Source organism: Diceros bicornis, chromosome 10, assembly GCF_020826845.1.
Source record: "Diceros bicornis minor isolate mBicDic1 chromosome 10, mDicBic1.mat.cur, whole genome shotgun sequence".
NCBI lineage: Eukaryota > Metazoa > Chordata > Mammalia > Perissodactyla > Rhinocerotidae > Diceros > Diceros bicornis.
The window spans coordinates 83769526-83795459 of NC_080749.1; the positions used below are offsets into that span (position 1 = coordinate 83769526).

General features: G+C 45.8%; 2 protein-coding genes across 7 annotated transcripts in view; one reads left to right on the top strand and one right to left on the bottom strand.

Annotated features, from left to right (window-relative positions):
- MDH1B (malate dehydrogenase 1B) overlaps nucleotides 1-16740 on the bottom strand; it is a 29992-nt gene extending 13252 nt beyond the window's left edge. For both annotated transcript variants that reach the window (XM_058549700.1, XM_058549699.1), the window contains exons 1-7: nucleotides 16252-16740; nucleotides 11781-11893; nucleotides 8226-8360; nucleotides 7886-8028; nucleotides 5943-6439; nucleotides 1967-2108; nucleotides 250-413 (exon numbers count right to left, since the gene is read on the bottom strand). In XM_058549700.1, coding sequence (XP_058405683.1) covers nucleotides 250-413; nucleotides 1967-2108; nucleotides 5943-6439; nucleotides 7886-8028; nucleotides 8226-8360; nucleotides 11781-11893; nucleotides 16252-16273 — 1216 coding nt within the window. In that variant the 5' untranslated portion in view covers nucleotides 16274-16740. The remainder of the gene's footprint in view (nucleotides 1-249; nucleotides 414-1966; nucleotides 2109-5942; nucleotides 6440-7885; nucleotides 8029-8225; nucleotides 8361-11780; nucleotides 11894-16251) is intronic.
- Nucleotides 16392-25934, top strand: part of FASTKD2 (FAST kinase domains 2) — a 31303-nt gene continuing 21760 nt past the window's right edge. The window contains exons 1-8 of one of the 5 annotated variants that reach the window (XM_058549696.1): nucleotides 16392-16612; nucleotides 17056-17166; nucleotides 17283-18103; nucleotides 21672-21775; nucleotides 22486-22594; nucleotides 22888-23011; nucleotides 23277-23416; nucleotides 24848-25020. In XM_058549696.1, coding sequence (XP_058405679.1) covers nucleotides 17381-18103; nucleotides 21672-21775; nucleotides 22486-22594; nucleotides 22888-23011; nucleotides 23277-23416; nucleotides 24848-25020 — 1373 coding nt within the window. In that variant the 5' untranslated portion in view covers nucleotides 16392-16612; nucleotides 17056-17166; nucleotides 17283-17380. Of the gene's footprint in view, nucleotides 16613-16828; nucleotides 17167-17282; nucleotides 18104-21671; nucleotides 21776-22485; nucleotides 22595-22887; nucleotides 23012-23276; nucleotides 23417-24847; nucleotides 25021-25934 lie in introns of those variants that run through there. The other 4 variants (XM_058549693.1, XM_058549695.1, XM_058549694.1 and 1 more) reach the window with 4 other exon arrangements.

Sequence of the window (25934 nt, forward strand, 5' to 3'; positions counted from 1 at the left end):
TTACTCTGCCGAAGGCAAAGGCCAGGTCTAATCCCCATGTGTGATCCCATGCGTTCACTCAAAATATTGTTGAACTTCTGAATGGATAACTGAATGAATGCATGAGTGAATGAATGATTATGGAACTGTGAAAATCCAAACAGCCTACAGACCATGTTGAGAGGTAGCAGGTGGGGACACAGAAGCACGAGCACACGGCATACACACATGGAGGTTTTTAAATATTACGAGACGAAGACCCAGATTTACCTTCACTCAATACTCCTAGAGACACGACCTCCCCGGGCGGAGAGCCGTGGTACCAGTATTTTAGCGTCGTGGCTATGCTGTGTGCAGCTAAGATGGCTCCAAATTGCTCTCCTGTGGCCGTCAACTTTTTCAGAGTCGCCACAAATTCTCCGTTTACCCACTCACTACAAGGACAGGAAGACACAGTTTTACAAGGGAGGGAGGAATGGAAAGGAAAAAGAGTGGTCCCTGGGTCGGTGGATCCAAGCACCAGAAATCCCCTCCACAAAGCAGAAGGGGACTCCCTGAGCCCCATCTTCCAGCTTCCACAGTCCCACAAAGAGCCAACTGAAAAGTAAAGAAACAGCAGACAGGAGTCCCAAAGTTCCAAACTAAAAACAGGATGATGTTGGGGCCACCCGGTGGCGCAGTGGTTAAGTGTGCGTGCTCCGCTACGGCAGCCCGGGGTTCGCAGGCCCGGATCCGGGGCACACACCGACGCACCGCTTGTTAAGCAATGTTGTGGCGGTGTCCCATATAAAGTAGAGGAAGACGGGCACAGATGTTAGCCCAGGGCCAGTCTTCCTCAGCAAAACAAAACAAAACAAAACAAACATGATGATGTACACGTGGAACACGGAGGAGCGGTCACAGGCTGCGAGAACGGGGACCTTCAACACAAAGAATCTATGTTGACGTCATCTCGGAACCAGTGGTGTCCTTCATTTAAGAAAATAATATAAAACGTTGAACGAGTCACATTGAGAACTTGGGAAATGATCAAGTTTTTATCATCAGAAGTTTAGACTTGGGACAGTCCCCCTGGACACAGCGCTAACTGGCTGCCCTCTGAGCCAGCACCACGGCTCCAGGACAGCCCGGCCCCACCAGGCGGTGGACACAGAGGGGCCACACTCCACAAGGGGGAACCAGGGACACACAATCTCCAGGCACGGATGAAGTTCCTGAGGTCTGAGAAGGGCAGAAAGGGAAGGGGCAACGGGAAGAAACGCTAAAACCGGGGAAGCGCTGCCAAGTTTAGAAACAAGCCTCAAAGGCGCTCCTCCCCTCCTCCTCTGCCCCCGCAGATCGGCGGTGTGGATGGCTGGCACAGTTCTGAGCCCTTTGCTGTATAATCCGTTTCATCTTCCCAATCACCCAATAAGGCCTATACTGCTACCATTTCCACTCTGCAGATGAAAAAGCTGCGACACAGAGAGGTCAAGTAACTTCTCTAAAGTCACACAGCCAGTAAGTGGCTCCGTGAGAATTCCAACCCAGGTGGCTTGGTTCTGGAGACTGTGCTCCTCTCCACTCCGATTCTGCCCCTCCTGGGACAGAACACCCAGCACAGCCTGGGCTGCTCACCATCGTAACTCCTTATTCTCAAAAACGTTTCAACTAATTTCAACTTGGCCACTTATCTCTGTCTCCACATTACATAAGATCTGCCCTATGTATGCTTGCATTAGGGATAACTTTAATGGAACAGGTGAGCCACTTTAAGGATAATCTGAACATAAAGATTCATAATTTCAAAACCAAATCAACTGGGGCGGGGACTGTATAGCCAAAATTCTATGGAATTTTCTGTTTCTTCAATAGAGACATAAACAAAGATGAGTATGAACAACAAGTTATTTTTGTACAAAGGTTTCTAAGATGATTTAAAAGATTATAACAACAATTAGACATCTATTCAACATTGTTAGTATACTCCACCTAAACTGTACTGTACCTGTCAGAAATCAAGTGTAAGACAGGGCGTGAGTAGTGTGGAGGGCCCCAAATGGCACTCTCACGTCTGTAAACCTTGGCTTGTCTCAGGTCAACGTAGTTATTTCCACTAATATTCCCCCAAATGATCACGTCTTTGATGGCTGTGAAGAAAAGAAATAAGAATTAGCATAATAAGGAAGGTTAATATGAAAGATCGCTGCAGCCCGCTTCCTGTGAGTGGTTGATTTAGGGTCAGTACTGTTGCTATAAACCAGGTCTAAGTTTATGCCGTAAAAACGTGCCCACGATGCGGACCGTCTCCTTACTCGTCAGGGCTGGTCCCCAATAATGCTCCACGAGTGGTGTGGGTACGTGAGGGAAGCGAGGAACACTGAACGCTCCTGAAACTGCGGCGACAATGACACCACCGTGCTGGCCCTACGGCCATCGCTCTGCCTGCCATGAAGACGGGTTTGATTTGCTTTGATTCTGACAAGGAGCCTTGACTCTAGACTGGAATAGAAATCCGGGCAAATCACATAGTTCCCGGGTGGGTTTCGTTTCCTGCCGAATGAGGGTGTTGTACCAAGAGGACCCTGAGGAACGTCTTCACAAACAGTTACTGAACCAGCTTGGGTACGTGGGGCACTTACAGGCTTAGGAGGAAACGGACCAGCCTGGTCCTCGAAACACTCTGGGGCAGAGGGGGTTGGGGGGAAACAGCCACTGTGCAAAGTGACACCTATCTCAAAGAAAACATTGGGTGGGCTTCGAGAGAAACAGGGACTGGTATTTAATATGATTTTATCCTTGTGGATTTTCTAGCAATATTGTGAAAATAAGTAATTTTATTGATTCATTTATTAACTTATTTGCTTAAAAACTTAACTCCCTTATAAGGCCACACCACTTCCTATTGTGAAGATTAAAATCTTTCCTGTTCTCCTTTATGAGGTGAGATGGCTGTTGGCTTCAAGTAACAGAATATCCTACTGACTCAGCTTAAGTAGAAGGAATTTACTTTTCTCAGGTAACAGCAAGTCAAGGCAGGCAGTGACACTGGTGCTTGCCAGCAGCTCAAAGGCAGTAGTTTCTTTGCCTTCCCCTCATGGTCCTAAAACAGCTGCAGCAGCTCCAAGTATCACACTCTCACACAGTTATGTTAAAAGGCAGGCAGTAGGGAAAACAATGGGACAAAGCTTCCTCTTTTGCCTTTTCTCTTTTAAGGGAGTGAAATTGGCCACTCTCAGCTGCAAGAGAAGCTGAGAACATGAGTGTCTTTTTGGACTTCTATAGTGAGAGACAGGCTAGGGGGAGAAGACAGTGGGAAATGGTTCTTAGGTGGTCAACTATCAGTGTATACCACCCTCCTGAGATTCTCTCTCATCAAAATGACTCATGAAGTAGGAATAGCTGATGCTCCCTCCATCACCCAACCCCCTGATAGCCATGATGTGCACGTGGGCCGTCTGTTAGCTGCATGTTATAGGAGGGAAGGGAAGGGGGTGGTCCCGTTTGGAGCTCATGGGATTCCATATGGGGAAAAAAGTCCTCCACCCCGAAGGAAGGATATGGTAGGCTTTCCTCCCAAAGTCTAAAGAAGGCTTTTACTCTCATTGGGTCTCATTTTTCTTTTCAGCTTTAAGGCCCTTTATAGCTTCAAATGCCCTGAATTACGCTAGAGAAATTACAGTGGACGTCAGCGGTCTTTTCCTCCCAGCATCTCTCCCTACATTTTTCTTCAACAGCATTCTGGTTTCTCTTTAACTAACTACCCCTCCCCAGTTTCAGTCCCTATGGTTTGGGCGGGGCTGTCTTCACCCCTCAGGTCTGTCAACAGGCAGGAGACCCAGACTCCAGATTCCCAGCCACGATGACTGACTTGGAGATCACGGGTTCATGTCCAGCCAACGACACTATCCTGCTACTTTTGTACAAAGAATTCAGAGAGAAAGCCCTCTTTCTACTGGGGTAGCTGAGCCATGAACGTATGAGTCTGGGGCTGCTGGTGGCCATCTTGCCTCCTTGATAATCCAACCAATATTAAGGACAGCCCAGCTGAGAGACTGACGGAGAGAGCACAGCCCATCCTGACGTCATGTGGGCCCAGCATCCAGCTAGGCCTGCGACAGGAACTGACTGCCTCCTGCTCTGTCCACTTACGTGACAAAAAGCTCTGTCTGACTTTAGTCACTTTGAGTGGACTTTCTCCCAGCTAAGCCAATACACGTGGGCTGAGAAACAGGGTTATGTGGGCACTGAACGCAGGGGTATCCTGAAAAGGTTTGCTACCCTCTTGACACCTGGAATCTTCTCCGAGTGACTCTCCCTGATGGTTTTTCTATTTCACGTCATTTTGCTCAGCTCTGTCTTTGCGGTTCCTGAGTTTCTCCTTGTTGCCCCACCGACAATTCTACTTTGACTATTGTCCCCCTAATGTCTCTCTTTCCTTTTCCCAACTTTCTCCATTTTTCTCTTTTCTGCCTCTCATGCTTATTGGCTTTGAGTCCAGCAGGGTGTAGAATTTATGGCACCACCAGACCCACAAGAGAGCAGCTCTCTGGTTGGAAGCCCCCGCCCCCCACCTTGTTTTAAATTTTCTAACACTGCCTCTTCCTGACACTTCCATCAGCATATCATAGATCTTCTGTGATAAATCAGTGTCTACACATATACACACAAGGTTGACAACAGGGAGAAAATGGTTAGAAAATGTTTTCCTTTCCTATTGACTAATTTTGGTATCAATTCGGGTGAGGAATGCACTGACCCTGGGGGTCAGACGCCAAAAATGTATAGGCAAGACCACCAGGGGTTGCTTCCAGGGCTTCACTGTAAAGAAATGGATAATGCAGCTCTTGCTATAAGGTGTCAGGGGCTCACCGAAGTCCTTTACAGCCCGAGGGAGAGCACTCTAGGCTCACATCTCACTGTCTTCAACTTGGCGTGAGCGAGTAGCTGTGCCTCCCGGTGTTCTCAATGGGTGCCGCTGCGCCTGCTCCCTCCAAGGGCACAACAGCTAAAATTGGTCGAATATGAGAAATATTTTTAAATACAACACTCCCTTTTTTTTTTGGTGAGGAAGATTAGCCCTGAGCTAGCATCCATTGCCAATCCTCCTCTTTTTTGCTGAGGAAGACCGGCCCTGGGCTAACATCTGTGCCCATCTTCCTCTACTTTATATGGGACGCCGCCACAGCACGGCTTGACAAGCTGTGTGTCGGTCCACAACCGAGGTCAGAACCTGTGAACCTTGGGCCGTCGAAGAGGAGTGTGTGCACTTAACCGCTATGCCACCAGGCCAGCCCCAACACTCCCTTTTTAAATACAACAGTCCACTCTCTGATCCAGTCTCATCCTCGTGTGATTCCAACGTCTACCAGTTCAAAGACCAACAGGAGCAGAGACCGCTCTGCTATCAGAATCCCACTGACAAGTTTAACATCCTTGCAAACGTTCACAATGTGCCAGGTGCTCTTCCAAGCCCTTTAGAAAGATTATTTCAGTGAATCCTCACATCAATTCCAGGAGGCAGGTGCTATTAACATCCTCATCTTACAGATGAGGAAACTAAGGCACAGCAGGGGTAAGTGACTGCCTGAGGTCACACAGCTGGGACGTGGGGTGGGGCCACTTTAACACAGCCCTGATCATTTTTTTGAAAACACTATTACCTTAGTTGACTAGTATCATGAAAAAAGTGGAATATTAGGCTTCAACTTATTACTTGAAAAATGTAAATCTTATTCTATTAAATATTTGTTTATTAACCTTTATAATGATGGACAAAGTCAGATAGTCATGAAAGCCAGTAGTAAAAAACAAAAGAAAAATGTTTGCACAGCAGTCAAACCACACAATAAGAGGTTCCTTGTACCTGCTTCCTTCTTTCTATCCCAGATGCCCAGAACAATCCTAGAGGGACAGTGTTCTCCCGGCTGCCCTGAAATCACACTGTAAAAACAGGAGCAGAGACAGAAACGGAGCTCACTCACATGAAGGCGTGGTGCCCAGTTTCCTGGCCAGCGCGGCTTTGGCCTGGCCCTCCACCCCCAGCGCCACGGCGACAACGTTGTGTGCAATGTGGGGGGCATATCTCGTGAGCAGAACCGTTTTAAGATTGACAAAGGTCTTTCCTCCCACGATGACTCGGACAGACTCGTGGGCGTTCTTCTCCATCAGGTATCCGTAGAGCCGGCACAGAGGGACCCTGCTGCGGATGCAGTCTTCCAGGCTGTGCACCTCCTTGTCGGTGCTGTCGTCCAGGACGATGACCACATGCGCCTGGAGGAAGGCCTCCTCCACCCTGGTGCAGACGGAGACACTCCGGAGGAAGGGAGACACCAGGTCCCGAATCTCTGACATGAGCATGTTGAGATTTTCTTCTGCCTCCTTTTGGTCAAATAGAGTTATGCTAATTTCCGTATGTGTTCCAAACACTTCCCCGCTGGTCAAGATGGGAATGAGGTTGTAGCAGGCAGGCGCAGACGCACTAATAAAAATGCAACGCCGGATTACGAATGGTTAAATCTTTTGCCCCTTTTAAGCCTTTATTCCTAATAGATACTTCTGCATGTGCATTAACAGGGTGATTAACCTCTTAAATAGGCATACACGTCTGCCTAGACAGGCTAGAAATCAAAAACAGAACAAAAAAATTCTCACTACTAACCCTTTGCTCTGGCCATCTGAAATCAACCCCCAAATAAGAAATGTACCTGTTTATAAGGCTTTTCAAATAAAATAGAACATGCAGAAAGCAAAATTTAAAAGAACTGTGTCATATTACTCTAATTACATGTTTACATTTTCTCTTCAAAAGATAAAGAAATAACAAATTTAATTTAACCATAGCTCCTTTCTATTTTATACCCTGATCTGTGAAGTCATGACAGTTTTTGGAAAGGACCAGTTTCCTCACAAGCAAGCTAGGATCAACACAGGCAGGTATCGGGGATCAGGTGTCTGTGCCCACAGCGCAGCAAGTGGCTGGGTACGCTCTAGCCGGGCCATCAGCAAGAGCTGTAGTGACCCCCGAGGGGGTTGGAAATGCATCTGGGAGTTTTTGGTTTTCACAGGGGGTCTGGGGAGGGGTACAATGGGGGTTTCAACATTATCTGCACCATTTTAATCCTTTAAAAAATATTGAAAGCAGATGTAATATTTAATAAATCTAGGTGTTAGGTTCCTGTATGTTTATTACACCATTCTCAACTCTTGTCTGTGTTTGAAATATGTCATAATAACAAATAACTTTTCCAATGAGTATCTCTACTAGGATCCATGCACTGTAGTGAGAAGGGCAGGTGAGAGACAGACGGAGGCGTGGGAAGTGGGAAGGGGAGGCAGAGAGAGACAAGGAGAGGGAGAGAGTGCAGAGACAGAGAGACACAGCGACCACAAACACCGTGTGTGCCCAAGACCGAGAGCAACGAGGGACAAATGTGAGGAGGAGGAAGAGTAAGGAGGAGGGGGAGTGAGGGGCAGGATCACAGAGAATGAGTGAGGTAGGAAGAGTGGAGGAGGCCAGCTCTGGCAGGTGGGGAGAGGGAGAGGACAACAGTCAGTGAGATGGGGGCGGGGAGGGAGGACAGCAGGGTACAGAGCAAGAACGAGAGCAGCAGACAGCAAGAGAGACGCAGACGAGGGGCCTAGAGCTGGAGACGGAGTTCCCTAAGCAAATATCTTCGCTGTCAAGTCGCTCATATACACACATACATATTAAATCTATATATGAGCTAGAACTCATACACGGGCTGTATTGGGGGATGCATATGTCTATAGCCGCATATGTCCATGTATCTATACACATACATATAGATACATACACCTCTCAACACTGACATTCAGATATTCTCCCATCATGGAATTAATCTCACATCGCTGTCCTTTCTCAATAGAAGCAGCCAATCTCACAGTCCCGGGTTGACTGTCGCACCTGGTGATCCAGACCTGCAGGGGGCTGAGGAGACCTTTCAGGGCTTCTCCCTCCAGCTCCTTTTCTATGTGTGTCTCCAGGTTCTCTTGGGCAATTGCCTTCATCAGCTCAGTCGTCATGCTGGAGGTGACACCGTAGTAAAGCTAAATATTGGGAAAGAAAAAATCGACATGAGAGAACAGATAGTTAGCTGACAAGGGCTACAATGGAAAGTTCTTGTTTAAAGCCAGAATAGAAGAAAAAGAGAGCTGAGAATACTTTAGAAAGCAAGACATTTGAAAAGAGAAAATAATGTGACAGAATGATGTTTTGAAGAGATAAATCCACTTAGTTTACATACCTGGGCATGCTCCAGGAACTCATTGTAGCCCCCCAAAAGCAAGCCCTTTCCTCCACGATCCAGCAGCTCTCTCCAGATGATGGGGGAGGTTTTGTGACTCCACTTATTCTTTTCACACAAATGTTTCAGCCACTCCTATTGAATGATATTCCAAGAGAAGCCACACATTGAATTTGCCTTGAAATTCAATTCAATACTTTAGAATTCAAACACAGCTTGTTTTTTCCTACCACTGAGTATATATAATAAAATTTAGATAGCTTGAAGTATAAATCATAAATATAGAAAAGAGTAATGAGTTAGGTAACAAATTAATCAAATAAGAAAGAATATTCTACAAATGCACTGACCAAATACAGGTATTGAAAGTTGCCCTTGTTGCTGAGGAGACCTGGAGTGCAAGGGTCAGCTTAAAGAGAAGCCAAGTCTTCCAACTCAACCGATTTCAAAAAAATTCAACTGAGTTTCCCCTTGTTCTTTGATGTGAAATGTTTCCAGTCTTAGGGCTATACAAATTTGATACTGCTTTCCAAATATGTGGGTATAATTTATACCATTCAGACTGAATTAATAAGCTAAAAGTTATCTGGGGATTTCTGATAATATTTATTAGAAACAGTTTAAATCATCATTATCTGGTTTGTGTAGACCAGCCTCCCCATGACAAGAGCTGAGCAGAGACAGAGCAACATCCTCACCGGTAAAGTCCATGACAGCCCTCTCGTCTTTGGAGGTGTGTGTAATGGGGCTATCTTACAAATAAACTCCTAGACACAAACTTCCCTTGCTGATGTTGAAGACTCTCTGCCTTTACCCTGCCTGAAAGTAAACAGTGCTGCTGTGAGGATTCCACCATCGTCCCTCCGGTCACAACACAGCCTGACCAGTGAAGTGCTGGGCCTATGGAGGAAGGGACTCCACCCCAAAGGACCTGCAGCCCCAAGCAGGGCATGCTGCTGTCCTGGCAGGGGCTGGGGAAATATGTGGAGGACTGGACCTGAGGGTGCTGAATCCAGAGCGGAACATAAAGTTGGACGAGGTAGAACTTATCAATAGGAATCACTCTTTTGCAGTTCAAGAGCAATCACCCTGCAAGGACCTCAGAAGAGAGTGATGACACGTGCAAGGATAGCTCTCCGGAGCTTGGAGAAAGTGATGGCTCACAGGAAACAAAATAGAAATGCCAGAACTGCCATAGAAGACAGTGGAGGAAGGGATCAAAAAGCTTAGAGAAATGGGCATGCTCCAGCGGATACGCTACTGTGGAGGGTTGGAGACCTGCTAGTCAACTCTGATCTCCAGAAGGGCCTGAAGGATACCACAGTCACTCAGGTGATCAGGAACTCACTGGGGAGAAGCCCAGTGTGGCTGTCCATTCCGGGGCAGGGTTGTTGCAGAACCCGGCAACAGGTGTGATAGAATCTTGAAATAAAAGAGGCTGGGGGCAGTGCCCACCGGAGAATATCTACTGTGAAAGAACAGCTCAACAATTCAGCAGCAAGATCACTTAAACAGCTGGAGGCACCATGGGGTCACCAAAGAGACAGAGGTTATGCAGTGGCCCTAGAGCAGGAACTACACTCACCAAAGCTGATCTGGTCATTGCAGCCACTATATGGACCATGTGCTGGCAACAGAGACCAACGCTGACCCCCTGATAACGGCACTATCCCTTTTGGCGGCAAGTTGATGACACTGGAGCCCTCCTCTTCGGAAAGGGCAGCGACTCATCTTGATTTGAGTCAACATGCATTCTGGGCGAAGAACTGCCCCTCCTGCCTCTAGGGCAGGCCAGCAGCCTGTCCAAGAGCTTACAAAAAGTTTAACTTACCAACAGGGGATCCTGCGGAACATCACTTTGAACCAAGAGACCCACCGTAAAGGCTGCGCAGTGTTGGGCATGTAACTAGGGGTCCACTGGCCCTACCATACATGGCACCACCTAGCAGCCTGATAGAGGGATGGAATCCCCACTGAAGGTGCAGGCACCAGCTGGAAGACTGATACCTTGAAAGGAGGGGACACCCTTCAGGATGCAATTTACACCATAAATCAATATAGTGTTTTGCCCTCTATAGGTAGGATACGCGAATCCAGGAACCGAGGGTGGAATTAAGAGTGACCCTGCTTACCACTACTCCCAGTGAGCATGTGGGGAATTTGTACTTCCAAATCCCCTTTACCCTAGACTCTGTGGGTCTGGAGTTTCTAAACCCCAGGGGTGGGGGGCATTTCTATCAGGAAGAGTCCCATTCAACTTTAAGCTATGGCTGCCACTTGGTCACTCTGAGCTCCTGTGCCAGGAGACCAGCAGGCAGGACGGGAGTCACCACCCTGGAGGGTAACTGGCCCCATGAGCAGCACGCAGGATAGCTACCACCCAATGAGGCAGGAAGGAAGCCTGGAGTCTAGGCGCTCCACTGGGGCATCTGCCGTAATACCTCGCCCAAGTTTGACAGTATGTGGACAAGTGCAGCAGTCACATCCTGAAAAGGGAGTGGTGACTGGGGATCCGACTCCCAAGGATACAAGTGTAGGTCACCACAGCTACTAAGTCACCTGAGCAGCAGGGGTGAGGGACTCTGTGATGGACAGTAGAGAGGTGATGAGTGTCACTGATGGCCCTGAAACGACACGCAGTGGAGGTGATTGGTCACGGACCAACCTCCTTCTGGAAGGTTTCCCCAGGGGGAGATGCCATTCAGAATCCTGGGACAGCCGTCCCCAGGCGGTGTGAACTAACGACAGGAGCGTGTGGATCCGAAAGGCACAGATGTAGCAGGTCCTGTCATGTGTGGTCCACACCCCCTGCATGACCAAGGCACTTGTGTCCTCCGCCACCAGGGGTACTGGCTGCTGAGGGGTCAGCGTTGCGTCTCCCTCCAGAACTGACCTCAGCGGAAGGAAGCTCCCTTTCCCAAGGTTAAGTCCCTTCCCTGGGGGCAGCCCGCACCTAGTGACTGTTAGCTGTGGGAGTACAAAAGCCCAGCCCCCTTGCCTGTATTTGGGGTATCTCTGAAGGGCCATCCTGGCTTCAGAGTTCCCTGTAGGGCCAGCTGGGCCCTCGTTGCAGCTGTATGGCAGTTCTTCTCCTGCTGCCCAATCCTGTTGCCCTCATCCTTCTCAGGATGCTGCTTGCAAGAGCGCTCCCCAGTAAAGGAAACTCCTTCACCCAAATCTCCAGCTCAGTCTGGTTCTGGGGAAACACAGACCCATAGGAGGGTATTTCAAATAAATAGGTCCCTCATGTCACTAGAAACCAATGTGGAGGAGAATGAAGTTAGAAAGTGCAATCTAAGCTACCTGGATCTTGGGGAAAACACAGCCAAATTATTCTACTTATCGTTAGGGGCTCATTTGTTCTACTAGGTATCAGGAAAAAAATATGCAAATGTTTTAGACTGATAAGTAAAGGATTTATTTTACTAGCATTAAAATGTCAGGAGTACGTGAACATTCGTTACCGGAAGTCTTCTGATACACGAGGTAATATTTAATCAAATTAGAACACATTTTTATGCGTGTGTGAGTTTAACAACTGTAAAGGCTTCTTACCTCCCAAACATGAGGATGCTGCGTAATTTTATGTATCCGAAAATCAGGAAGGTTCTTTTGTAAATAGTCTGCCAGAAGTTCTGCTTTAGCATAATATTGGCAATCTGCTCTACCTAAAAGAGTTCAAATTAGCAACGTTTTCTTTCATCACACAGAAATTATCATGTAGTTATAAGTATATGCCATATAATTACAAAACTAATCATACAGTTTTGTTATATTTTATAACATACAGTTATAGTATAAACTGCCACCACATAACTTTTGATTTTCATTATATTGGTAAAAATAAAACAAATTTCATAGGAGGTCAGAATCTTAATAAAATGTGGAAAGGAAAAAGCCTACTGAAGATTTGCTCACCTCCAGAGCTATGCTAGCCCTCACTTCCTCTGGGGGGCTGCCACGCTACTGAGGGAGCCTGAACTACTAATACTGGACTACTTATCAGTAGCCACTAAAGGGCAAGTGTGAAGTGAGGAGCAGTGGTAAAATCATGTGTGGATCTGACATGTGTGGACTCGACATGTGTGCAGGGAGTATGGGGGAAGGAGAGGTGGTAAATCATGTGGATCTGACACGTGTGGACCCGACATGTGTGCAGGGAGTATGGGGAAGGGGGTAAAATCACTTCTGGACCTGACATATGTGCAGAGAGTATGGGAGAAGGAGAGGCGGTAAATCACGTAGATCTGACACGGGTGGACCTGACACATGTGCAAGGAGCATGGGAGGACAGGTGGCAAATCATGCAGATCTGACACGTGTGGATCTGACACATGTGCAGGGAGTATGGGGGAACGGGAACGTGGTAAATCATGTGGATTTGACACGTGTGGATCTGACATGTGTGGACCTGACACGTGTGCAGGGAGTATGGGGGAAGGGGAAACAGAGGGAGAGAGGAGTCTGGGATAACTTCTCTTTCCTGGCTTGGGTAGGTGATCCTGAACTTACTAGAGAGAAACCATGGGTGAGAAGTTTAATTACAGACAAGTGCGATTGGACTAGGTATGACAAGTGGTCATATCTACATGGATATGACCAGCAGGTGGCTGCACCTATAAGTCTGAAGTGCAGGCCCCACGTAAGGCCTTAAGATGCAGATTTTGCAGCCACCTCCACACAGGCGGTTAAAGCCACCGCAGTGGGCGGGCCTGGGTGTCTGACAGCAGGAGGAGCAGGGCCCAGTGCGGTGGCCTCTCTGCAGCAGTCCTGCCCAGTTACTCCCAACCACCAGTTGTCCACCTCACAGCAACTTCTGATTCGTCAACCCTCTTATCCCCCTGTCTATCAGCACCCCATCTAGTGCAAATCCCTGGTTCACGAATTCAGAACACTCTCTGACTCACTTCTTAAATTATCTCGTCCCACTGTGCTTCTGGCAAATCAGCCTGGTAAAAGCCTCTCACCCTGGATGAACCCAATCACCTGCCTTTTCTGTGCCTGGTCTCCTCTGCGAGGCACCCCTGGAGAAACGTGGCAGAGCCAAGCAGGGAGGCGCCATCACAAACTCAAGGTCACCAACCGCAATGGCCCTCAACTCTGTCTGGAGACACCTGCCTCTCAGAACAGCACTCTCCTCTGTTCTCCACAATTACTCTCTCAAACTTCGTCTACTTCCTTCAAAACTCTTCCTTTTCTCCAATATTTTTCCCCACTATCAGAAGATAAGAGATAACCTTGCTTTCTACTTTACAAAAACGAAAGCAAATCATTCAAAAAGGCATCAGTCAGGAAATCCCCAGCCCCAGGTGTGATCTAGGCCATCACACCTACAAGCCTGTGTGCATTTGGGCTCATCTTGCCTTCTTTCTCCTATTCAGTGGAAGAGGGACCCCACCTCCTGTCCAGGTCTAAGCTCACCACTTATGCTCTGAATACCACCCTCTGCTGCCTTCAGGACTGCCATCAATTCTGCTCAATTGCTTATCCTCTCTTTCCAGCGCCTCCTCTCTGTTTCTAATGGCCCTTTTCCATCATGTTGAAATACACTTAAGTTAAAATTAAGTTTTTCCTGTTCTGAACAACAAAAAGCTGATGTCCCCCTCTAGCTATTACCTTCCACCTGCCCTTTCTATTAAAATTTGAAAGCATTCTTTACATTTGCCTCCCCAGTTCTTCACTTCCGTAATCTCTCATCCCTTGCAATCTGGTTTTTCCCACAACTCTCTAGAAGGTCACCAAGGACCTCAACGTCACTAAATCCAATGGATACGTTTTGATCCTCTTCTTGTTGCCCCTTGGCAGCACTTGTCCCCTTCTCTGTCTGGAAACGCCCGCTGCGGTGAGAGTATCTTCAGCACTCTTCCAGTATTCTTTCCTTTCCTTTATCAATCCCCTAAGAGGTCAGCATTCTGCAAGGCATCTTATCTTTATACCCTACACATCCTTCCTGGCCAATCTCCTTCACTCCCTTGGTTTCCAGCAGCAATCTCTTTCTGCAGTTCAGACCTGCCTCCTTATCTAGATGTCTACACCCTCCTGCAGTTTTTCATTTCCTTCTGCATGTCTCATAGGCACTCAGCACGTCTGTGGCGGATTTTGCCATCACTCCCTCACTAAATCTGCTCCTTCTCTTATGCTCTTTATGTCCACCTACCCCGTTATCTAAGAGTAGTAACAGCATCCAGAGAATTAGCCTACTCTTCTGCTTTTTTTCAATGACTCCTCATCTATCCAGTTATCCACACCATTGTTCGGGAATAATTTTAACTCTTTCTTCTCCCTTAATTGCATTCCTCCACCCAACCAGACATCTAGTTCTATAGATTCTGCCTCCCTAATGTCTCTCCAGCCCACTCACTTCTTTCCATTTCCATTGCCTGCGATCCTAGGCCAGGCCTCCATTATCTCCTTCCCGGACTATGCACCTAACAGGGCTCTTGGCATCCAGTCTTCCTCTTCCCACACTGCAGAGATAACGCTCAGATAAAATGCGAATTCGATTATGTTCTCTCTTTCCCAAAACCTTCCATGTACTTTGGATACCAAAGTTTAAAGGACTGAACATGGCTCACGAGAATCTCCATCATTTGACTCTGGCCTCAGCCTACGAAACGCTCTTCCTTGTACTCTTTGCTCCAATCCTACTAAACCTTTCCACTTCCTGCTTATTGTAGACTCTCAACCATCACCAAACCAGCTCTCCTCACTGCAGCCCCACCCCCCCCTGCCCAATCACGCTCCTCCTTCCTACCTCCTCTTCACTAGCCAACTCTTTCTCACCTGTCAGGTCTCTGCTTAAACATCACTCGCTCTGGGAAGCCTTGCCTGACTAAATAAGGTCCCCCGCCACGGCCACTGCTCCTATAGAACCCTGCCCGGCCCCTGCCACAAACGCAACATTCTTTGTCTGTCTTCCTAGCACAGTCAGTGCTCAAAAATATTCTTCTGAATGAATAAAGAAGCAAAGGAAATGGATTTTCAGGCAGATGGGAGATGTTAATTGTGTTAACGCATCAAAGAGGTCAAATAAGACAGGACTGGACAGCTTCTGTGAGTCCTTGGTGACTCCGGTGAGGGCCGTTTCTGTAAGAAGGCAGAAGTAGAAGCCAGACAGAGGGGAAAGAGGACCTGCAGACAGAAGAGCAGTCTACTCTTTTAAGAAACTTGCTGAGAAGGGAAGGAGGCAAGTGCAATAAATAGCCCGTTGCAGTAAAAGCCTCTTCAGTGGCGTTCTGGATGCCAGCCGCATTTTCAATCCTTCCCCTCCATTGCTGACAAGGTGGGCTTCCTAAAACGCAAGCCCAATAAGGATACTCTCCGGCTTAAAATTTGTCAGTGACTCCTCATTGCTTTCAAGACAGTTCAGGGCCGGCCCGTGGCTTAGCGGTTAAGTGCGCGCGCTCCACTGCTGGCGGCCCGGGGTTCGGAACCTGGGCACGAACCGAGGCACTGCTTCTCCGGCCATGCTGAGGCCGCGTCCCACATACAGCAACTAGAAGGATGTGCAGCTATGACATACAACTATCTACTGGGGCTTTGGGGGGAAAAATAAATAAATAAAATCTTTAAAAAAAAAAAAAAGACACAGTTCAACACCTTTACTCAGTGCACTTGAGGCGCAAGGATCTGGCTCAGGCTCCCGGTCCAGCCCGTTCCTCGTCTCCAGCTCCTCCGTTAGGCCGTGAGACTTCTAGGCTCTGCGCCTTTATCTGGAATGGCCTCCCTCTCCCAAACCTTCACAGAGCAGCCCTGTAACACCTCTCGGATCCCTGTGCACGTTTCCTTCATTGCATTAATCACACCGGAGCAAAACTGCTTGTTCACATGCTCCTGCACCCCCGAGACTGGAAGCTCCTGGAGGGCAGGGACGTCTCTCCCCTACCGTACCCCTTGTCCGCAGCCTTGCAGACGGTCACTGCGCAGCGAACGCCTCGGCAAGCCTGCGGTGGCCCACACAGGGTCCCGAGTCGCCAGCACCGGACCAGGGGCGGTGCGCGGGCGGCGAGCGGGCGCAGCCACTCACCCGCGAGCACGAACTTGGCCATGGGGACGCCGCCGCCGCCGGGACCGCGGTTTCCTAGCAACCCCGCCGCGGAGGGCTGGCGCAGGCGCACTGAGGCTGAGCCCAGCGGCGCCCAGTGTGGGGGTACGTGATCATACGTTGCATTTAAAACCTCTGCGGTCTGCCCCGTTCCTATCCCTGCAGCTACAAAAACGAGTCACCCTCTTAGGTGGGCTCTCTCCTCTCTGAGACAGCCCTTCTCCACCCGCCGCGAACGTAGGCTTTTTGACCTATGAAGGATCCGTACGATCTCGCGATACGCGCAGCTGCGGGGACGCTGTCATGGCGGCGCCTGCTGGTAACCACGGGGTCCCGGCCTAAGGTGAGTGGAGGACGGGCACAGGCGGAGCCTTGGCGGCACTGCCCCTTAGACTCCTGGCTTTCCGGGGCCCGGTCTCGGGAGTTGCCGGCGTTGGTTTAGGGAGGTGGCGTGGTACCGGGGGCCCCGCTCCGGAAGGACGGGCTCCTGGCGCTGTGGAGACCCAGGGACGCTGGCGGTTGTCTCCCTCCCGGCGCGGCCACAGGCCGGCGTCGCCTTAGTTTGCTGCCGCCACTCCTGAGCCGGTCTCCTTGTCCAAGTCCCTGTTCTTCATCGTCCGGGTTCAGCCGGTGCGAAATCCTCGTGTTAGACAGTCTCCATCGACGTTAAACCCTTAATTTTCCTTGAACACTTCTCAAAGGTGATGCTAGAATCCGTTTCTGCGGAGGAGCTCTGTGGGAACACTTTTCAACCAAAAATCCCCTTCTTTTTTTTTCCTTTTTAAGCTCCTTTATACAACGGCAACTTGCGGCGTAACCTGCTCCTTTGAGGCCGTGTGCACGTTGTGGCAGGAGTGGAGGACGCCCTCGCTGGTGCAGTAGTTTTACCGTTTTCAGGTAAATCTTGAATGTCTCCGTGGGTTCCCAGTTTAGTCTCTGTTAAACGCATTTCCTTTCTTTAAGTAAAAGTTTTGCTTTGATTTTTATTCCTTTCCTAACCGCTTCCCCCACAGGAAGACGACGGCATGTGTTCTCTTTCACTCGTAGAAGCCACGTTTGTGTCATATTGACAACTTGAAAGCCGTTTGGCGGTGTTTCAGTGGATAGCAAAATGAGTAACAGAACAGGTTCATTTATGTGGAACCTCAGGCAATTCAGTACTTTAGTTCCAACCAGCAGAACTGTGAGGCTGTGTCCTTTGGGATTTTGCAGACCAAAAATTGCTTATTCAAACTGGAACCCAAGAAACCTTCTCTTAAATAATTTTGATAATAGACTGCAAGCGTCTGTTAGATGTCTCTTTCAGAATGCCTTAATTTTTAAATCAGGAGATGACTTTCAAACAAAGGGCGTAAGGACTGTGACAGTGCTTACCCTTGACAGAGTGCTTTGTCCTAGAAGACTGTCCTTTGACTCTAAACACTCCCTTGACTCTGATAATGAATTGAAGAAGACAAACTTTCATCATGAGGCCTCCAGTGAAGATGTTCTCATCAAGGAAACAAAACCAACCCCTGTCAACTCTAGAAAACTGTCTCAGGAGTGTAATTCTCTGAGTGATGTGTTGGATACATTTTCCAAAGCACCTACATTTCCTAGTAGTAACTATTTCTCAGCAATGTGGACAATTGCCAAAAGGATGTCCAATGACCAGAGGTACTTTGAAAAACAACTGATGTTTAACCACCCAGCGTTTAACCAGCTGTGTGAACAAGTGATGAGAGAAGCCAAGATCATGCACTGTGACCACCTGCTGTTCAGTCTTCATGCTGTGGTGAAGCTTGGAATTCCTCAGAACACTCTGTTGGTACAGACTTTGCTGAGAGTGGTGCAGGTAAAAACAAAGGGAGACTTAACAGCCTTTTACTTGGTTTGGCGTAGGGTATCTTGAAAGAGTGAGGGGAAAGAGATGTAGCCTCCTTGGAAGAGACTGTCAGTGGAGTGATAGTGTCCTGTGTATTTGTTTTTGCATATATATGGTTTGAAGACCTTAAGTGAGCTAGGTCGTTCCTTCCTTTTACAATGGAAATTTATGAAAGCTTGCCCCATTTTTCTTCTCCAGAGTTGAAAATAGTAAGTAATAAGCTAAAATGAGAGAGACAAAATATACAAGGAAAGATTGGGTAGGTGAAGGAAGGAGAGAAGGGAAGGGAACGAACGTTTGTTGAGTACCTCCGCCTTTGACTTTCATAATCTTGTTTAATCCTCTCAACAGCCCTGTGAGGTTGATGTTACCTCAGTTTTGCAGATGAGGAAACAGACTTAGTGACTTTAAGTAACTTGGCTAAAGTCATACAGCCAGTGGATTTGTTTATTTGTGTAGTAAACAGTTACTGGGTGTGAACTGTGTATCAGTTACTGCACTTGTCATTGAGGATATAAAGATATAGAAGACATGATTACTGCCCTTATAGTCTAGAGGGGAAGGTAGATATTTTGTATGCAATTGCAAAAATAAGCAACATTCCTTTAATGAGTTATGCATTTTCTATGTTATAGGCACTGCTGAGCATAAGGGAATACAATTGTGAACAAAATAATGGCCACATAGAGCTTTCAGGGCAATGAAAGAAAAATATTGGCCCTGAGTTAATATCTGTTGCCAATCCTTCTCTTTTTACTTGAGGAAAATTGTCACTGAGCTAACATCTGTGCCAGTCTTCCTCCATTTTGTATGTGGGGCGCTGCCACAGCATGGCTTGATGAGCCGTGTATAGGTCCATCCCAGGAATCCAAACCGTGCACCTCGGACCTCCGAAGTAGAGCACGTGAACTTAACCACTAGGCCACTGGGGCGGCCCCTGAAAGTATAGAGTCTTATGAGAGTGTGTAATGGGCTTCCCACCTAGTCAGGAGAAGACCTTCATGATGGGAAGAGGAGACAGGGAGGAGGATACAGGGTTAGTGTTTGATGCAGAGATATGTGCGGAGTTTGAATCCTGTAATGCTCAGTTTAGCCTTTTAAAATAGGTGTTGTTACTCTCATCTTAGTAATGATTAGGAAGTTTAGGCTTAGGTTAAGTAACTTGCCCAAGGTCACATTACTGTTAATGTCACCGTTTGTAGGTTCTTGATAAATACTTGCTGAGTGAAGGAACCAGCACCTAGTCCATGGCAGAACTAGGGGTCAAGCCCAGTGGGAGATGATGTCTAAGCTGAATCCAAGGAATGACCAGCAGTTTGTGAGAGAATCGATAGCCAAGGGGATGGTGTTTCAAGCAGAGAAGGTTGCATGTACATCCCAGAGTGAAAGTTGGCAAGTTTGGGGAGCTGAAAGTAGTTCTGTGTGGCTGAAGTACAGAATGTTGGGGTTGTGTGTGAGGGAGTGGGGAGGAAGTTGTGTTTGTGGTGGTCAAGGAGGAGGGGTTTAGGGTGTAGTGGGAAGACATGAGGCTGGAAAAAAAAGGGGCCAAATCAAAGCCTTTTCTGCCTGGCTAAGGAGTTTGGATTTATTCTATAGGCAGTCCTATAGTGGGGATCCACTAAAGTATTTTAAGCAAAGGGTCAACATGCTCAGAGTTTGTGTTTTTAGATCACTGTATGATTGGAAAATGCATTGGAAGAAGGATGACGTTGGGTGAAGGAGCCACTTTTAGTTTCAAACAAGGGAGTCAGTGTCCTGTTTGATGTCACTGAAATGACACCAGATATGATGAGGAAAAGATAGCTCATTAAAGTAATTATTTGCCTTTTAAGAGTGGACACCTCAGACTTCTAAACTCAAAGATATCGTAATTAAATAATTTTTAAAAAGACAGGAATTTCCTGAGGATGATCTGATATATATCCTGTCCTACTATAGAATTCAAGAATTGGGTTCATAGGTATAAGAGAAGTTTTAACTTTAACTTTTTACATGACTGTGATTTCCATAAGTCCTCAACCAAGAACTGATTTTTATTTTGTGTGTGTGTGTCTTTAAACCACACAATATCCATGTTTATTTGGTAGACCGTGTTCCCTATATAGTTATTAAAAAGTGAGAACAGTAAGTCACTTTACCTGGTCAGGGGTGCTCTGACTAGATTTTGGACAGGTACTCACATCAGCATAGCTCCTGCGTCGGTGAGGCCTGAGCAGTGGATATTTGGAGTCAGGATATCTGTGTGTTTGATTGTGTCCCCCTGAGCTGTTGGAATGTTGTAAAGGCTCTAGCTAGAGGTGAAAGGACAGGATGTCATCAGTGAGTTTGCCATTCAAACACAGGGCCACATGGTCTTTCCTTTCACAACAGATATGGATGGAATCTTGTAAATTGTTACGGAAACCCTCCCATGGGAATGAGACTTTTTTTTTCTTCCAGCCTTATCCGTTTCTCATCATTATCTGGTTCTGACTTGAAACTCTGTGCCTTGTTAGTCATGTAATTGTAGCAAAAGCGCCTTCCTCTTCGGCCTGTTTCCTCAGATGCAATCACAGCTACTCTTGTGAGGTGTATGGACTAGTTGTGATTCAATTGTAGAGCTCTCGGTAAGCTGCGTTGTTGCTGTTCACTTTCCAAATTATGCCCACTGCCATTTCTGGCGTCTGAATTAGTACCCTAAACCAAGGGACCTGGAAGAAGGATCTGGGACCTGGGGCTCCCCTTGAGACCCAGATAGTGGTGGTAACATGTGACAGCAGATGTGGATCAGAAGGTTCACAGCTGATGTTACAGTTTGACACCCAGGAAGGGATGCAGAGAAATTATGAGGGTGCAGCTGTCTGAGAGTCTTCAGGGCAAGCTGCCCTGTGTGCCTGAGTGCCTTTTATATTGCTGCACTTGTTGTCTTCATGATGACCTTGAATCCTAAGAAGAGGTAGAAATTATGTTTGATGAAAGATTTCAGAGGGGCAGCCCAATGGCGCAAGCGGTTAAGTGTGCGCTCCACTTTGGGGGCCCAGGGTTCGCAGGTTCGGATCCCGGGTGCGCACCAACGCACCGCTTGTCAAGCCATGCTGTGGTGGCATCCCGTATAAAGTAGAGGAAGATGGGCACGGATGTTAGCTCAGGGCCAATCTTCCTCAGCAAAAAAAGAGGAGGATTGGCAACGGATGGTAGCTCAGGGCTGATTTTCCTCTCTCACACACACACACACACACACACACACACACACACACACACACACACACACAGTTATTTCAGAAGCAGAGGAATATAGTCAATGTCAAATGGATTTTCAGTGATAATGGGGAATGTAAAAAGTATTGATGCGTAGAAGTGTGTATTGGTTATTTGGAAAATTCACTACATATGACGTTTTATTTCCCAAAGATGCTGTTTATTGTGGACTGACTCTGTATGAGTTATTGGTTCCATACTTAATCCTTTAACTGAAAGCCTTGGTTCAGTGGTTTTGCTTGGGTGAACCAGTCGACTATGGCTCATCATCTGTAGTGTTTCTGTAATTATGTTTCAATAGGAGCGTATCAATGAGTGTGATGAGAAATGTCTTTCAGTTTTGTCAACTGTTCTACAAACCATGGAGCCATGCAAGAATGTGGACGCTCTCCATGCGGGATTGCGGTGAGAGCTTGTGTGCTTTCTTCATGTGGCATTCTCTGCTCCTCTCACAGCTCATCTCAAAACCCAGGATGCAAGCCGAGCTGCTTTCTTTGGGTGGAGGGAGACTTTGTTGGAAGTTATAATCTGTAATACCGTATTAAACTTAAAATCCCGCCTCTGGGTTAGGCAAATCTGGAAATAATGCTTCTTTTAGGGTCCGCCATAAAAGCTGTGGGTGACTTTGAAATCTAAATTGATCTTCAAATGTCGTTCTGATGTGGGCTGGGGGAGAAGTGACGTGTATTCAGTTCATAACAGTTATTTGGGCACCGTGTGGAGCTTACATGACACTGGCCTGGCTTGAAAAGTTTTGTAATTTACATAGTTTATAATTGAGTTTTATAATTTATGAAATTGATGCAACTGTTGTAATGTCTTAGGTAAGTGAGAATAATATTTAATTCCCTTTTTCATTGACTATGCTTTGAGATGTCTTACTGTAATCTCCTGATACAATTTGTTCATTCATAAAGATGGCAGAATAGTGTCAGAGGAAATAGTGGTAGACGGGTCCCGGATCTTTCACTGACTACTTCCTCAGTTGGGCAGGTAGATCATTTCTATGGGCTTCATATTCTTTGTGTAGAAGTAGAAGCTGGGCCAAATGACTTTTAAGATTTCTCTTCTGGTTAAGATTCTAGGATTGTGGTATTTATTGTGTTTGATTACAGGATACTAGTTGATCAGCAAGTTTGGAAAATAGAACGTGTCTTTACATTACAAGCTGTGATGAAATGTGTTGGAAAAGATGCGCCAGTTACTCTTAAAAGGAAGCTGGAGGTAAAGACCTGAATTTTCTCTAGTGGTGAGATTTGAAAAAAATGCTCCTTGTGACCTGCTGTCACTTCCTGAAGTCAGTTTTTTAGGAGGGCATTGTTGTGCTTTTGGGTTTAACTTTGCTGAAGTGAGATAATAGCAGTAGATGAATATTTATCTGTCTATATAAATATATATATATTTCATCTGTATATCTGTTTGAGTTATTTTGCTTGAACTTTATCTTTTTTATTTAAAAATAAAAGTTTCATTTATTTTTCCACAAATGATAAATTAAATTTGTTTGTTTTCTTTAGATGAAAGCCTTGAGGGAATTAGACAGATTTTCTTTTTTAAATAGCCAGCGCATGTTTGAGGTGCTGGCCACCATGAATCACCGTTCTGTGGTACTTCTGAATGAATGCAGCAGGATGGTCTTAGGTAAAGGGGGACTTTTCTTACGTGATTTTTAGCGTCTGACCTACTGTTCTGGACTATGTTTGTTTTGCTTGTTTTAAAAACTTTGCTGTTATATGAAAAATATCTGATGATATGGTTAGATCTTAGATTTTATTTTTGCCTGTAGTTTTTTAACAAAATACATTGCTGTTTTTTCCTAAAGAAACAATAGTATTGAGTATAGAGTATCTTGGATCTTAATTCAAAACCACCTGGTAATTTTTGTTTGTCTAACTCATTCTTAAAGGTAATATCCATGGGTGTCCTCTTAAAGTATTGATCAACATATTGCAGTCTTGCAGAGACCTCCGGTACCGTAATTTAGATCTTTTCAAGGGAATAGCAGATTATGTGGCTACAACATTTGACATCTGGAAGTTGAAACAAGTAAGTGCCTTAGCAGTTTAGAATAAGCCTCAGAAACTTTTCAGAAGCATATTAATTCATTTAGCATTCGAAGTATTTCTCTATAGCTTTATAGCAGTTAAGATACCAAAATATTCAGGTACTAAATTGACTTTTGAGAAATTAGCTCCTTATCATTTCTGTCAGGGAGTTACCTGTACTATACTTTTCAACCTTTTGACCATCTTTCTATGTGAAATAAAAATTATAGTGTCCAAAGTTTGCTCTTCTGTTTGTTTTTTCAAAAGGTTGTATGGTACTCTGAATAATTAGGATTGTTTCTTTCTCCTTTTTCTTTGTTAGATTTAGAATACTAAAGATGGGTGGGTGATGTGACAAGGTTATGCTTTTTGAAGAATTAAATGTCGTTACTTAGTGATCGTGTCTATTTTCTATTTATGGAAAGTTTGCTTGTTTCCTCCAGAGTAAGAGCCTTTAAATTCAGGGGCTGTGTTAGTATGTAAACATCTAAACAAAGCAGCTGGTAAAAACTTCTTGTTGCAGTGAAGTAGTGGTAACCGTGTTAGATCACTAGGTTCGGTTTACTTTGAAGGGTAAGGTAAATATTGAGTTTGCCATGGAAGTTGATTTTGGAAAGGGAAGTACTAATTATGAGAAGGACCAAAAAGGAAATGAGAGGAGAGCCAGGAATTTTAATTTAGTCATAGTATTTCATCTTTCTTCTCATATATAGAAATTTCTATGGAATATAGAAATTTTTGAATTCTCTCTGATATATTAGAATCTATGACGTGTCTGGGTTTGGAAAGGGGAGCAGTTTAAAATTGAGTCGGTCGTTTTGGAAAAGCTCAGAGAAGGTATATTTAAAGTAGTTTTCAGATCCGTTGTCTGAAAAGCATGTAGGAAAGGATTTATTTATTTTTATTTTTTTTGTTTTATTTATTTATTTTTTTGAGGAAGATTAGCCCTGAGCTAACATCTGTTGCCAATCCTCCTCTTTTTGCTGAGGAAGATTAGCCCTGGGCTAACATCCGTACCCATCTTCCTCTACTTTATGTGGGACGCTGCCACAGCATGGCTTGATAAGCAGTGCGTAGGTCCGAGCCTGGGATTCGTACCTGCGAACCCTGGGCCGCTGAAGTGGAGTGCACGAACTTAACCGCTATGCCATCAGGCTGGCCCCGGAAAGGATTTATTTTTAAATGAAATGGAAATATGGAAACCATTGTATGCCCTGGTTCTCAGCTTATGAGAAGTCGCGTATTAACTTAATACCTGATTCAAGAATTACTGGAACAGATTTTGTGAGGACAAGATAATTGTTCCTTTTTATGGAATATTCTCTCAATCAGGACAATTCTATTGCTGTTTAAATTTTTTGAGATCTAAAGAATTACTTCTATCATTCTGTAATTATTAAAAAGTTTTCCCTCAATTCACTTTTTTTTTAAGGTTCTCCTCCTCCTCATTTTATTTGAAAACCTTGGCTTCCGACATCCTGGCTTGATGGACTTGTTCATGAAAAAAGTAGTAGATGAGCCTGGCTTCCTGAACGTGAAAAACGTTGTCTCCATTCTACATGTGTATTCTTCTCTCAACCACTTCTGCAAACGTCAGAACCAAGAGTATGTACTTGTTCTTTTTTCCTTTTTTGTTGCCACATAGCATACTTATAGAAAAGATTACAAGTCATCATAAGCTCAGTGGATTACTGCAGGTGAACACATCCTTGGCCATCTCCATGTCAAGACCGAAAACATAGTATTCCTTATTTATGAAGCTAAACAGAATTTCATTGTGTTTTATTTTTGCTAATCTTTGTCTTGTTTGTTTCTTCGTTCTTATGATATGTTTGTTAATTCAGTGTAGGAGTCCTCATTTCAGACTCTCCCAGCTTGTTCCCTCAGGTCCTGAGTTCATTGTTCAGTTTTCACCCCAACTGTGCACTTGGCCCCAAACTGCTGCTTGCTACTCTTCTCATCTTCAACCACAGCTGTGCGTCTCTGCTATTGAATGCAGCAGCTCCTCGCACGTGCTAGGCTCTCTCGTACCTCTGCTTCCCACTCGGGACCTCTTTCCTTCCTCTCTAGGTCAGTCAGTGTTCAGTCAAGACCACAAATGCACATCTGATGTCCTTGGTTAGAGAGTGATGAGAAGCCTGGGCTCTGGAGATGTCTTGCCTAGGTTTGGATCCCAGCTGTGTCATTCATTAGCTACTTAACTTTTTTAAGTTACTTATCTGTGCCTTACTTTCTTCCTCTATTAAAGTGGGGTTAAGAAATGAGTCATTTCTAATAACATTGGGTTGTTACGAGGATTAAATGAGTTGACCTAGGTCAGGTTCTTAAAACAGTGCCTGGCACACAGTAATTGTTAGGTTAAAAAAAGTTCTTAGATTGAAAAAAAAATTTCTCATTAGGCCTCCTCCACAGAGGCCTTGGAGGAACAAACTGGGGCAGTTCTGAGGGTCTCAGTGGCAAGATTCACTGGCCGTCCCTTTGCCATCAAGTGACTTGACTCCAGCTGCTTTTTGTCCCTG